Source organism: Micropterus salmoides, unplaced genomic scaffold (assembly GCF_014851395.1).
Source record: "Micropterus salmoides isolate LMB-PRFRI ecotype aquatic unplaced genomic scaffold, ASM1485139v1 Ms_hic_scaffold_563, whole genome shotgun sequence".
Classification (NCBI taxonomy): Eukaryota; Metazoa; Chordata; class Actinopteri; order Centrarchiformes; family Centrarchidae; genus Micropterus; species Micropterus salmoides.
The window spans coordinates 26108-41361 of NW_024044308.1; the positions used below are offsets into that span (position 1 = coordinate 26108).

General features: G+C 43.1%; 1 protein-coding gene and 1 long non-coding RNA gene across 2 annotated transcripts; both read right to left on the reverse strand.

Annotated features, from left to right (window-relative positions):
- Positions 1-317: 317 nt before the first annotated feature.
- LOC119889610 (stonustoxin subunit alpha-like) lies at positions 318-3320 on the reverse strand. Its single transcript, XM_038700448.1, has 3 exons — positions 3240-3320; positions 1345-1438; positions 318-1143 (listed from the first exon to the last, which is right to left on the reverse strand). The coding sequence occupies exons 1-3, from the start codon at positions 3318-3320 to the stop codon at positions 590-592; spliced, it is 729 nt and encodes a 242-aa protein (XP_038556376.1). The 3' UTR covers positions 318-589.
- Positions 3321-12203: 8883 nt separating this feature from the next.
- LOC119889609 lies at positions 12204-13353 on the reverse strand. The gene is made up of 3 exons (XR_005442121.1): positions 13321-13353; positions 12797-12903; positions 12204-12269 (listed from the first exon to the last, which is right to left on the reverse strand). It is a non-coding gene; the product is annotated as an uncharacterized LOC119889609 (long non-coding RNA).
- Between the last annotated feature and the right edge of the window lie 1901 nt (positions 13354-15254).

The window sequence follows — 15254 nt, forward strand, 5'->3', positions numbered from 1 at the left end:
CAGAAAAAAAAAATAAATAAATATATATAATCCGAGCAAATTCAATAGGGACCTCGCACGGTCGTGCTCGGGCCCTAAATATATAATCCGAGCAAATCCAATAGGGACCTCACACGGTCGTGCTCGGGCCCTAATAATATTGAGAGAAAAAACTAAATCCTATTATATATATCTCTATATTTTTCAGATAATAATAATAAACCTTCAAGGCTTCACTTCCTTCCTGCCTGACTTATCTTTTGATTTAGCCTTTGTGAGGATCAAACTCAGCAGGAAAAGAAATGTACTTGAGCAACAGAATAAATCAAGACTATTTGTTGAGTTTTTGTCTTCAAACCTTTATTGAAATAAATGAGAAGCTCTGCAGCCATCAGCAGCTACTAGATGCTGCTCCAAGAAAACTTTATTAAAGTGAAAATCAGAGTCAACACAGTTTGTACACAACAAGTTCAGCCCTGAGATCATTTCACCATTTCTCAGAAAACACATTTCTGACATTAAAGGCACAATCAGTGAGCCAGATGTTAACCAAAGTGAAGCCTCGTCCACCACCAACATTTAAACCACAGGACTGGAAGTTGTCTCCCTCCTACACAGAACACAGAGACACTGAGGAACCAGAGGACCAGAACCTAAATCCAGGATAAAGAGGTTCAGTGAATGTGGTGTTGAAGGTGTGGAGGTGGATCAGTGTGTCAGAGGAGACTCTGTAGAAGGACAGAGAGCCAGCAGGACAGTCCACATACACTGCTACTCTGTTAGAGGAGGAGGAGGAGGAGGAGGAGGAGGAGGAGGAGAGAGGGAGGAGTGTTACTCTGTTATTGTGACAGACAGAGTAACGACCATCAGAGCAGCTCAGACTCCAGGACTGATCATTCCATCCAAACACACAGTCTTTACTGTCTCCTCTCCTTCTGATTCCTCTGTAACTCACTGATATCTCAACTCCTCCTCTCCACTCGACCTCCCAGTAACAGCGACCAGTCAGACCATCTCTACACAGCAGCTGAGGCCAGAAGTCAAATCTCTCTGGATGATCAGGATATGGCTGCTCCTTCCACACCCATGTCACCTTCCTGTCGTTGTCAGACAGTTTGAGCTTTCTGTTTGCTGTGTTTGTGTCCAGTGTGAGTTCACAGAAATCTGATGGAGAACGAGACACAACACAGCAGCAGTTTATCATCAGACACATCTGAAGGTTTATTCTTTGTTTTCTATAAAGTTTAATGATGATGCATTTAGTCAGTAATGTCTGAATGAATAAATACAACTATCAACTTTGTATTAAGAGAAACTGACTGTGTGCTGTTTTGTCATCATGAGTCAGATTGAATCCACACTTACACTTCCTCACATCAGGTTTTAACCTCTGCTCTCCACCATGGTCCACCCTGGAGGAAGAAACACAGTCAGAGTGATTTTCTATCCAACATGAGTCCTAACTGCTGTTCAACATGAAGCAGTGTTCCTCAGTTTGTCAGTGTGACAGAGAAACAGGCTGAAACTCATCTGTGTCAACTGTCTCCAGGATTCTTTCACTGTCTGAGAAAAGGACCTGAAGAAGAAGACAACTAATATGAGAGCAGGATGTCAAATATTGTCCTCTGCATGTTGTCCCGCTAAATAAACAGTTTGACCAGCATTCACACATGAACAACTAAACTGTTTCCAGACTGTTCTCAGATCAGATTCAACTTGTATTGAGTAATTTCTGTCAGAAACAGAGGGTCTGAGGACAGAGAGGCCACATGATGTACAGACTGTAAAGCTTTGAGACAAGTTTGTGATTTTGCACTTAATCAAACTGACTTGGGAATTTCATATCAATAAAGGACTGTATTTCACAGAGACAGATGAGGCTAAATGATGAAGTTAACAGAGAATAAAGGCACCGAGAAGGTGTTTCTCTCAGCAGCAAATAATTATATGCATCTAAATGTGCGCATTTGTTTTGCTTTAAATATTTAACAATTGTATTTATAATTAACAAAACACTAGTGTTTACAGTGTTGGACAAACCACTTGGAAAATGTAGTGAGCCAAGCTACCAGTTAACTCTACATTAAATTAAGCTTCACTACACTGAAGCTACAACCAGGAGAAACGTAGCAAGCTCAGCTACAGCAACATGGCAAAAGTACTTTACTACATATGAGCTACTTTTGTTTATATTGAACCAACTTCATTCCAGAGTAGCAAAAGAATAAAGACCTGCTCCAAACAGTAACAACGTGAGAGATCTAAATCAGACAGAAACTCCCAAATATTACAACAAAATGTATTTCCTCACAAACTGAGAACCAGTGGAAAAACATTGTTACTTTAATAGATGTGCTGCTTGTCAAAACATGACATTTTCAATGTATGATTTATTTTGAGATTGATAGATACACAAAAAAAAAGTATTGTCAGCTACTGATTGTGCAAGTTCTCCTATTTAGAAAGATGAGGTCTGTTTTGTCATAGGTACACTTCAACCATGAGACACAAAATGAGGAGAAAAAAAAGATTCCAGGAAATCACATTGTAGGATTTTTAAGGAATTTATTTGTAAATTATGGTGGAATATAAGTATTTGGTCAGTACTCAAGGTCAGTGTTTCCTGTAAGTCTTCTGCAGGTTTGCACACTGTAGCTGGTATTTTGGCCCATTCCTCCCTGCAGATCTCCTCTAGAGCAGTGATGTTTTGGGGCTGTCGCTGGGCAACACGGACTTTCAACTCCCTCCACAGCTTTTCTATGGGGTTGAGGTCTGGAGACTGGCTAGGCCACTCCAGGACCTTGAAATGCTTTTTAACGGAGCCCGAGCGGCGTGTTTGGGATCATTGTCATGCTGGAAGACCCAGCCACGTTCCATCTTCAACGCTCTCACTGATGGGAGGAGGATTTGGCTTAAAATCTCACGATACATGGCCCCGTTCATTCTTCCCCTTAACACGGATCAGTTTTCCTGTCCCCTTTGCAGAAAAACAGCCCCAAAGCATGAGGTTTCCTCCCCCATGCTTCACAGTAGGTATGGTGATGCAACTCTGCATTCTTCTTCCTCCAAACACAAACGAGTTGAGTTTTTACCAAAAAGTTCTATTTTGGTTTCATCTGACCACATGATATTCTCCCAGTCCTCTTCTGGATCATCCATATGCTCTCTGGCAAACTTCAGACGGGCCTGGACATGTACAGGGGGGGACACGCCTGGCGTCCCTCTCGGCGTAGTGTGTTACTGATGGTAGCCTTTGTTACTTTGGTCCCAGCTCTCTGCAGGTCATTCATCAGGTCCCTCCGTGTAGTTCTGGGATTTTTGCTCAGCGTTCTCATGATCATTTTGACCCCACGGGATGAGATCTTGCGTGGAGCCCCAGATCGAGGGAGATTATCAATGGTCTTGTACGTCTTACATTTTCTTCCTGGTGTCCTTCGACAGCTCTTTGGTCTCGGCCATGGTTGAGTTTGGAGTCTGACTGTTTGAGGCTGTGGACACGTGTCTTTTCTACAGATAACAAGTTCAAACAGGTGCCATTAATAAAGGTAACGAGTGGAGGACAGAAGAGCTTCTTAAAGAAGAAGTTACAGGTCTGTGGGAGCCAGAAATCTTGCTTGTTTGTGGTGACCAAATACTTATTTTCCACCATAATTTACAAATATATTCATTAAAAATTCTACAATGTGATTTCCTGGATTTTTCTTTCTCATTTTGTCTCTCATAGTTGAAGTGTACCTATGATGTAATTACAGACCTCTCTCATCTTTCTAAGTAGGAGAACTTGCACAATCAGTGGCTGACTAAATACTTTTTGGCCCCACTGTATATATATATTATTGTTAACATTTGACTTTCTGCTTTCATTTATTCATTTAGCTGACGCTTTCATCCAAAGAGACTTACAATTGCTATACATGTCAGAGGTTGACGCCTCTGTAGCAACTAAGGGTTAAGTGTCTTGCTCTACATATCAAAGTTTCCTCCTCACTAGAGGAAGAGGTGGTCAGACTGGACCCTGATCCTTTTCACAAGAGCTTTTTGTTCAGGCGACACAATAGAAAGTAAACTCAGTCTCTCGTGTCTTTATTCCCCTGCAGCAAAGTCACAAGGATTTGATGTACGTGATGTGACCGTCATACGAAAGTGCTTTCGTTGGCTACACATACAGGTCTGTGTATGGCAAATCCATTTTCCAGCATATTGATAAGACTCAAGACATTTACAGAAGAGTTTATCAAGATATTGTTTTTCATGGATTATTTATATTTACAGATAAAATGCCACATGAAATAAGGATAAGATATTTTAAAAAACCTCTGTAAATGTCTTGTTATAAGACCTCAGAAACAGTGTGTAAAATGATGATGCTCTAACTGCTTTAAAGGGCGAGGAATATGACTTGATTTGGACTAGCTAACGTTGTGCTGTAGAAAACTTTCAAATGATATATGATTCAATATGGAGAGTGCTCGAAAGACCGGTCAAACTTTTAGTTGGAAAGTGCTAACAAAGATGAGATTTACGCAATCTAAAGATCACAAACTTGGTGTAAAATAGATAAAACATAATGTTTAGAAATATAAATTATATATATATACATATACACTGCTCAAAAAAATAAAGGGAACACTTAAACAACACAATGTAACTCCAAGTCAATCACACTCCTGTGAAATCAAACTGTCCACTTAGGAAGCAACACTGATTGACAATCAATTTCACATGCTGTTGTGCAAATGGAAAAGACAACAGGTGGAAATTATAGGCAATTAGCAAGACCCCCCCAATAAAGGAGTGATTCTGCAGGTGGTGACCACAGACCACTTCTCAGTTCCTGTGCTTCCTGGCTGATGTTTTTGTCACTTTTGAATGCTGGCGGTGCTTTCACTCTAGTGGTAGCATGAGACGGAGTCTACAACCCACACAAGTGGCTCAGGTAGTGCAGCTCATCCAGGATGGCACATCAATGCGAGCTGTAGCAAGAAGGTTTGCTGTGTCTGTCAGCGTAGTGTCCAGAGCGTGGAGGCGCTACCAGGAGACAGGCCAGTACATCAGGAGACGTGGAGGAGGCCGTAGGAGGGCAACAACCCAGCAGCAGGACCGCTACCTCCGCCTTTGTGCAAGGAGGAGCAGGAGGAGCACTGCCAGAGCCCTGCAAAATGACCTCCAGCAGGCCACAAATGTGCATGTGTCTGCTCAAACGGTCAGAAACAGACTCCATGAGGGTGGTACGAGGGCCCGACGTCCACAGGTGGGGGTTGTGCTTACAGCCCAACACCGTGCAGGACGTTTGGCATTTGCCAGAGAACACCAAGATTGGCAAATTCGCCACTGGCACCCTGTGCTCTTCACAGATGAAAGCAGGTTCACACTGAGCACATGTGACAGACGTGACAGAGTCTGGAGACGCCGTGGAGAACGTTCTGCTGCCTGCAACATCCTCCAGCATGACCGCTTTGGCGGCGGGTCAGTAATGGTGTGGGGTGGCATTTCTTTGGGGGGGCCGCACAGACCTCCATGTGCTCGCCAGAGGTAGCCTGACTGCCATTAGGTACCGAGATGGGATCCTCAGACCCCTTGTGAGACCATATGTTGGTGCGGTTGGCCCTGGGTTCCTCCTCTAGCAAGACAATGCTAGACCTCATGTGGCTGGAATGTGTCAGCAGTTCCTGCAAGAGGAAGGCATTGATGCTATGGACCGGCCCGCCCGTTCCCCAGACCTGAATCCAACTGAGCACATCTGGGACATCATGTCTCGCTCCATCCACCAACGCCACGTTGCACCACAGACTGTCCAGGAGTTGGCGGATGCTTTAGTCCAGGTCTGGGAGGAGATCCCTCAGGAGACCATCCGCCACCTCATCAGGAGCCCAGGCGTTGTAGGGAGGTCATACAGGCACGTGGAGGCCACACACACTACTGAGCCTCATTTTGACTTGTTTTGAGGACAGTACATCAAAGTTGGATCGGCCTGTAGTTTGGTTTTCCACTTTGATTTTGAGTGGGACTCCAAATCCAGACCTCCATGGGTTGATAGATTTGATTTCCATTGATAATTTATGTGTGATTTTGTTGTCAGCACATTCAACTATGTAAAGAAAGGAGTATTTAACGAGATTATTTCATTCAGATCTAGGATGTGATATTTTAGTTTCTAGTATTTTTTGAGCAGTGTATTAGATAGATAGATATGTGTGTGTAAGAAACATCCTCTATCCCAGAAGAAACCTAAATTACTATGTAGCCTAGATGACTCAAGTTATTTATGATAATACGGCTGTGTGGTGAACCTATGAACTTAAGTCATATTTAAACAACTATTGCTTTGTGTTATATATAAAATAGTAGTAAGACTTCTCTCTGTGTACACGCATCCTAGAGGCCTACAAGTACAATTTTGGCTGTATTTTTGCGTCCCCCTCAAAAATTGCTCTCGTGAAATTTTATGTTTACTTCCCCCCCTACTGTGAGATGAAACTTACGCCCATGCATAGCGCCCAGAGAACCTGATGTGGAGAGGGCAGAGGAGAGGACCGGCAACTTGAAAAAGTCCCAGTACACCAAATGTTTGCGGGTCGCGGTCTCAGACCTGTTCAGTCAAATCTATACTGCGCACCATAGTGGTTGATGGTGGAGAAGTGGAACCATCCTGTCAGTCATGCGGTGCGCAGCGTAACATTAGTTCATTAGGAAAGTATGTTCATTTAAGTCTGTTTATCTTTTTAATGTGAATAATAACAATATAACAATAAAATACATTGTGTGATTCAAAATAATGGTTGTTGAAGAATGAATTAGTGACCGCAACAGATGCTGATTTTACTGCTTCCATGGGAGCTCAGACCTCCTTATGGGAGCTGAGCTCCCACTGGCTCCCACGTAACTCCAACCCTGTTTAAAGTGCTCTATAAACTAAATTGATTGATATATTGATGAAAGTTCTCCGGCAGAGCGCTTTTTTAAATGCAGCAAAATCATAATTTTGGACTGTGGTGTCTACACGTCGAATCTAAGCTGTAACCTGACCTGCACCTCCCCAAAAATACACGGCGATGCAGAACTGTACCTTCTGTGAGACAGAAACGGCATTACATATGTTTTGTCAGGATGTACAGTATGTACATTTATTAATGATTAGATATATTCAGGTTTCTGCTTGTTCTGGCAGAATATCTTTTTTAGTGTAACACTGCAACCATTATTTCTTAATCAATTTATGTTGTTTCTGGCTAAATTTCATAAACACAAATGCAAATTTACAAACAAAAACCCCATTTATAGTCTTTGAGAAAGAAACTTTATTGTTGTTTAGTTTCTCCTCCAACAGAAAGGCTTTGAAGATAGGCTCCTTAATGTCTGTACTCGCTTAAAGGTCTGTGATATCCTTCAACCAAGTCCAGTTGCCCTTGACTTTAACCTTCTGAGAACCTTCACAGATATCTGTGATATCCTTATTTATTTTCGCTGTATTGTTCTGTTATTGTACCCCCTAGCTATAAATACATCAGTATCCCTAATGTGAAGTATCCATTGCAATGTTAAGATTGGTGATATATGTTGCTATTTGATATTATTAAAAAGGAAGAAAAAAAGACAGACAGCAAGAACTGTGATTCAGAATATAAAAATGTAATAGAATAATGCAGTAATCAGTAGCTCTTTTTTTAGCTTAAGTTACTTTTTTTGGACAACGCAGATGTTTCTTCTATGTTTTTATTGCATTGCTGGTTTTCAGAATAGTGTAAATAAACCTTTCTCAAAGCATTTTCATTTGTTAATTAACATTTCTTGGTGCAAGTTTTTTAAGAACATTTTTAACAAATCCTTTCAAAAAGTGATGTGGACAACATCTGCCATTTCAAAAAGTGGTGGGGACATGTCCCCAGCGTCCCCAGTGTAAATGACACTATGACCCTCCCTCCCTGCTCCCTCCCTACAGGCTGAGCTACTCCATGCTTACCGCTTCACCTCCACTCTCCTCCTGCTAACATATCGGTTATTTTGCGCATTTGGTGGCATCCATCTGAAGAATTTAAAATTTTTTTTGGCCCACAACTCAAGAAACAGAAGGCAGAGGAGGGAGGGGGGGTGTCAGTATAGAAAATTACCCAATGTGCTGCGGTACATGCTTTATGGGCCGACCGTTGGCCCATTTTTTAAAACAGTTGAATAAATAAGTAATTTATGTTACACTGGCCCCAAAGTTTCGTCAGCCACAAGGCATTTACCTGGTATGCCAGATTACCAGTCCACCCCTGCTTCTATCCATAGAGAAATGCTGCAAGCAGGTCTCACATTAGAATGATTTACATCCAAGTTTCTGATGTTTTAATGGTTTCCAATCGATAAGACTTCTGGAGAGCCGTGTGTTTCCAATCTCAGGCCTACTCACTGCTCTGAACAGAATGAGGAGGAATAAGAAGTCCTTCATGATGATGGACTCCAGTAGACTGACATAAAATAACAGAAATAGAGACACCTGCAGTGTGTGAGCTCTTGCTGTCTGTCCAAACCTGAGTGTGTCCAGTCTCCAGTGTGGCTCTCCAATCCAGCAGACAGCAGCTTCACCCCTGACTCTCCTGGATGATTGTAGCTCAGGTCCAGCTCTCTCAGATGGGAGGGGTTGGAGCTCAGAGCTGAGGCCAGAGAAGCACAGCCTTCCTCTGTGATCAGACAGCCTGACAGCCTGGAATCAGGAAAACATCATAAACTCTGTGTTTTAGAAAATCATGTCAGCAGGAAAATCCTACAGACCATTTCACTAACTGAACCTAAAACCAGATGAAGAGGATTTAAACGAAACAGCTTATTACTGACCTGAGAGTTTCCAGTGCACAGTGTGGACTCTCCAGTCCGGCAGACAGCAGCTTCACTCCTGAATCCTGCAGGTTGTTGTTACTCAGGTCCAGCTCTCTCAGACTAGAGGACTGGGAGCTGAGAACTGAGGACAGAGCTTCACAGCTTCTCTGAGAGGTTACAGCCACTCAACCTGAAAAAGGATTAGCAATGAACACAAACTGAATGTTTTATTTGTCAAATATACAGTTTTAGAAATTGCACATCCATTTATCCACCTACAGAACTTTGTTGGAGGCTTTGACCACTGGCAGCAGCCTCAGAAGAGCCTCCTCTGAAGCAGAGTATTTCTTCAGGTCAAACACATCCAGATCTTTTTCTGATGACAGTAAGATGAAGACCAGAGCTGACCACTGAGCAGGAGAGAGTTTATCTGTGGAGAGACTTCCTGAACTCAGGGACTGTTGGATCTCCTCCACTAGAGAACGATCATTCAGTTCATTCAGACAGTGGAACAGATTGATGCTTCTCTCTGGAGACAGATTCTCACTGATCTTCTTCTTGATGTACTCAACTGTTTTCTGGTTGGTCTGTGAGCTACTTCCTGTCTGCGTCAGCAGACCTCGTAGGAGAGTCTGATTGGTCTGCAGTGAGAGACCCAGGAGGAAGCGGAGGAACAAGTCCAGGTGTCCATTTGGACTCTGTAAGGCCTTGTCCACAGCACTCTGGTAGAGATGTGTTAGTTTAAGTTTGTCTCTGAAGACTTTAGACAGCCGGGAGGTTGATTGTTTTCTGCCAGCAGTTGACACCAGAGTTGATGAAGGTCAGATGGACATGAAGAGCAGCCAGAAACTCCTGAACGCTCAGATGGACGAAGCAGAACACCTTGTCCTGGTACAGCCCTCTCTCCTCTTTAAAGATCTGTGTGAACACTCCTGAGTACACTGAGGCTGCTCTGATATCGATGCCACACTCTGTCAGGTCGGATTCATAGAAGATCAGGTTTCCTTTCTGCAGCTGCTCAAAAGCCAGTTTTCCCAGAGACTCAATCATCTTCCTGCTCTCTGGACTCCAGTGTGGATCTGTCTCAGCTCCTCCATCATACTTGATTCTTCAGTTTGGACTGAACCACCAGGAAGTGGATGTACATCTCAGTCAGGGTCTTGGGCAGCTCTCCTCCCTCTCTGGTCTTCAACACCTCCTCCAGAACTGTAGCAGTGATCCAGCAGAAGACTGGGATGTGGCACATGATGTGGAGGCTTCGTGATGTCTTGATGTGGGAGATGATTCTGCTGGCCTGCTCCTCATCTCTGAATCTCTTCCTGAAGTACTCCTCCTTCTGTGGGTCAGTGAACCCTCTGACCTCTGTCACCATGTCAACACACTCAGGAGGGATCTGATTGGCTGCTGCAGGTCGTGTGGTTATCCAGAGGCGAGCAGAGGGAAGCAGGTTCCCCCTGATGAGGTTTGTCAGCAGCACATCCACTGAGGTAACATCAGTCAGGACCTCATTGTTGTGGAAGTCCAGAGGAAGTCGACACTCATCCAGACCGTCAAAGATGAACACAACCTGGAACTCTTCAAACCTGCAGATTCCTGCTTCTTTGGTTTCAGGAAAGAAGTGATGAACAAGTTCCACCAAGCTGTACTTTTTCTCTTTCAGCACATTCAGCTCTCTGAAAGTGAATGGAAATGTGAACTGTATGTCCTGGTTGGCTTTGTCTTCAGCCCAGTCCAGAGTGAACTTCTGTGTTAAGACTGTTTTCCCAATGCCAGCCACTCCCTTTGTCATCACTGTTCTGATTGGTTCATCTCTTCCAGGTGAGGCTTTAAAGATGTCTTCTTGTCTGATGGTTGTTTCTGGTCTGTCTGGTTTCCTGGATGCTGTTTCAATCTGTCTGACCTCATGTTCATCATTGACCTCTGCAGTCCCTCCCTCTGTGATGTAGAGCTCTGTGTAGATCTGGTTCAGAAGGGTTGGGTTTCCTGCTTTAGCAATCCCCTCAAACACACACTGGAACTTCTTCTTCAGGTTAGACTTGAGTTTACGTCGGCACACTGGAGCAGCAGTTCCTGAATGAAGAAGAAATGTGATTAATAAGTGGATGCTACAGTAAATCTGATAAATGTAAACTTTAAGACATCAAGATGGTATTTATTTTCCTCCTCCATGAAATCTCTTCAGCTCATCAGCTGTGAACAGTTTCTGAGTTTCAGCCCAGAAGAATTCATAGATCTGATCCAAATGTGTGCATCATATTAACAGCAGAGTTTGAAATGGAAACTTCTCCCATGTTGCCTCCATTTCCTCTTTCCATCATGTTAAATCTGTTCAAATCCTCTTACTGCTCTGCAGACGCTCAGCCAGCTCCTCCTGCATTCTCCTCAGGAAGTGCAGTGTGATCTTCAGAAATGCCTCTCTGCTGCTCCTCCTCTGCTCCTCCTCACCGTCCAACACCTCCTCATCCTCCCTCTGACTCTCTAAGCATGCTGGGTAATCTGGACTCAGAACTCTCTGGAACTTCTTCACCTCGTTCTTCACAAACCTGCCAATGTTTTCCTGGAGCAGCTGGAACAGAAGAAAATGTAAAGTTGAACTGGTAGAAGTCAACATCAGATCATCTGTGACAGACAGAAAGCCTGCTGGTCTGCAGAGTGCAGCATGGAGACTGGATCAGAATGCTGCTTCACTATTTACTTTGTGGACTGCCCTGTCTCCTATAATATTTTTAAAGGAAACATATTGCTTGCTGAGATTTCTACATAATGAGTAAATGCTGTTAAAGAACAAATTAAGCAAATCACAGAAATGTTGATACTGAGTGTATCAGTCAGATGTTCTGTAGAACAAGTTGGTGTTATTGAGGACTGTTTCCATATGGTGCTGGTTATTCTATAGTGGGAGCCCTGCGGTGGTAGTGTAGCCTAACTGACGTCACACAGTTAAAATTGGTGCGTATCAGTGGGCTGGTGGAGTGATGGACTACAGTTGTGCAGTGCAATAACTTTCATTACAAGTGCGTGAATGAAAAAGAGTATTTTTGTATCTTTGTGTCGATGCAGCTAAACATACATTCTGTTATGTTGTTACTGCAGAGGGAAGAAATAAACAGCATATCAACCCTCTCTCAGCTCTTATTTCATATTTGGTCTTAAGTGATGTTCTGCTGTGACAAACAGAACTAGCACCCAGACTGAGCGTATTCCTGTTAGCTCCAACATATTCTAGTTTTCCTCTAAAATATCTGATCTCACAATAGGTTATCAGCTGGGACTGACTGCAGCTTTATGGATTATGGCTGCCTGTGAACATCATCCAGAAATTAAATATAAAATAATTTATAGAAATAATTTCAATGACTTTTTGTGCTGGCTCCTGTAATTAGCAGTAGTAGCTGAGCTTGTACATTTACACACCATAAATGGAGTCCAGGTCTGTTTGATGCTGCTGGGCAGACTGACCACTGGGAACCTCTGAGCTCTGCTGATCAACTCTGTGAAGAAATATGATGATTTGAACATATAATGACAAACAGTGTTACATGTGCTGTGTTATATCTGGTAGAAACAGATCCTCATACACCTATACCAGATCTTGGTATAAAAATGTATGATCTGGTCACTTTCCATGGAAACACCGCTGGGTGCAGGGTAGACTGGACAGGAGAAAATGCTGCTGTTTTACTCATCCAGCTGTGTCTCAGTGGACATCAGCGGACGAGGAGGCTGCTGAGGTCCTACTGGACTCTAACTGGACTTACAGTTACAGTAAGCAGCAGACAAAAGGGCATGCTCATACTTTTAATATTTTTACTTTCTCATGTGTTTGCATTTGTTTTGCACTGTTCTTTGAACCTGGTTCATTTCTGTGCTGCTGATGTGACATGAGAATTTCCCTCTGGGAATAAATAAAGAGTCTATTATTATTTTTAATTAACAAAAAACAGTGCTGAACCAAGACCTACCTGAGAGCTCTTTTTAGGAGAGTCAACAAAACAACACAAACATTTAAGATTCTTACTTTGTTCAGCATCATTATGTCCAGCTTTGAAGTGAACAGGGACATGACGGTCGCTGTTCACGGACACACAGCTGGGTCCAGGAGAATCTGGTCTCTGCCGATGGATCCTGAACAATGAAATAACAAATCAGATGTGTCCTCAAAGCAGATTTAATAGATATATTTATGTGTTGGTGTCTCTGGTAGTGAGTTTTCAGCTGAATCTGCAGTTTCTCAGCGATACAGAGTTTTATAGCGACTTCAGTTGTTGTTTATCTGTCCAGCTGCATCTTTACTGTTAGTAGCTCAAAACTAAACTTCATTCACCTCCATTGAGCAAGAGGAGGCTCCATAGACAATGTTCTTATACATTCTCAAACCTGCATCCAGCTGTTTGTGGATTTTAACGTGGTTTTGATATTTGGACTAAGATCTGCAAAATGTGAGACCAGTTTGAAAAAAGTGAAGAGTTAAGAACATGAAGTGATCAAAACAAAGACACCAAACCTCATCTCAGGAGAGACACAAACATTTAACATGCTGACCTTTGATCAGCAGAGTGGTGTCCACCTTTGAAAATAAGTTTGCCCTAGACCGGTCATCTTGATGGACCACCTCCAGTCAGTCCAGGTCCAGCAGACCGGCTCTTGACGGACAGAGACGCTGGGTCCAGGTCCAGGTCCAGGTCCAGGTCCAGCAGAGTCTGGTCCCTGCTGCTGCTCTGGGCTTCAACACAACACACACAGAGCTTTGAGAGTGAATAATGATGGTGGAGTGATTTGAGTCCTGGACAGTTAGAGATCCTCATCTCACCTCTGAGCTTTGGTCTGGCTGTCATGTTCCCCACAGAGTGCTTTTAGAGGGAGGGACTCCCTCCTCTCTGTCCTCACACTGATTCATAGCAGAGCCCACACCTTCACACAAACACAACAACATGCTGAGAGAGCTGCACTCATTCATTACAACAAGCTTTACATCTCAGGACACTTTAGTTCTCCTCAAGGTCTGTGTCTTTAAATCTTTATTTCTGTCTTTAAATGTTTAAATCATGACCAGAGAGACACAGGATGGCTGATTTTACTTTGGTCCTTTCTATTCCTGTGAGGGCCCTGATGGCTGAGGGGCCCTAATCAACCTCTAAGTTCCCCTCCACCCTGGGCTGGCTCTGGTCCATCTAGAAAGGATCCTGGAGCCTCTGGTACAGCTGAGACCTGGGGCCTCATGTATAAACGCTGCCTACGTATAAAAAGGTTACGTACGCTGGTTTCACGCACACGTGGGATGTATAAAATGAACGTGATGTGAGAATGTGAAGTCCCTCCACAAACTTTTGTCTGGCTGTCAGTAAACTGCTAAAGTGCCAAAACTCACCAAATGTTCAAAATAGTGTTTTCCACTGCAATTACTGTGCAGATGTCAATGGAGTAGTCTATCAAAATCCTAATTATGTCTTTGACAAAGGTTTGATCATGTATGTAGTGGTTTAATATCAAATAAAATTGAATGTGAGAAAAATAGATCATGATGACTTTCACATATTTAATTTCACTTCATTTCACATGTTACCACTTTATCATGTAAACATTCAAACCAGCAGTGTATTTGTGCTCGCACTAGTCAGCCATAACTATTCCATACTGCACCTTTCAGTTGGAAAAGAAATAAAATAAGCCAAGTGCCAACTGCAGGCTGCCTTTCCCCGGTATTAGCCGGTGTGTTTACCTGAGGTGTAGGCCTCTTTAATAATATGTTCGTTGTGATTAAAACCTGCTTTCACATAGCGGTATAATGTGAAAATTTAGATTTTTTTTGACGGGGGACGGGGTTTTACAATCACAATGCCATCGCCGATGGCTGACAGATGGCTTTTATACATGAGGCCCCTGGACTGTTCTAAAGGGTCTTCAGTGAAACCAAGTCCGTCTCAGTGTTGGAGAGTCTGTATTTGAGCCCTGAACTCTTCATCCAGCACTTAACTTCAGAGTATTAACAGTTAAACCAGAAACCTGAGCCAAGTGGATCCAAGCTGTCAGACCAGTTCAGACACCCTGCATGTTTCACTGATGATGTGAGCTCAGACTACAATCAGACTGCTGCTGATTCTACTTGAGAACATGAACAATATTACAGGGAAATCTTTCTGAAATCATTGTTCTTTAACTCGGAGAGAAATTCTACAGCAGATTTCAAAGAGATATTTAGAAACAGCCAATCAGCATCAAGAAGCATTCTACTGTCCAGTTAAACAGTGATCCAGCACAATGTGATCAAGTGATCCTGATTATCAGACATTTACAGATTCCTCTGGTCGGATTCTCACCTGCTGAACTCACTTCAGGTCGACTTACAGACACTTTGCACCTTCATGTGTGGAGGAAACACTGGGAGAGAAGAAGCTGCTCATTTCTTCCTCGTCAGTCCTGGTTCTGTGTGCATCTGATCTGAGGACGCCGTCACAGCCTCATAACTTCAGAGTCTA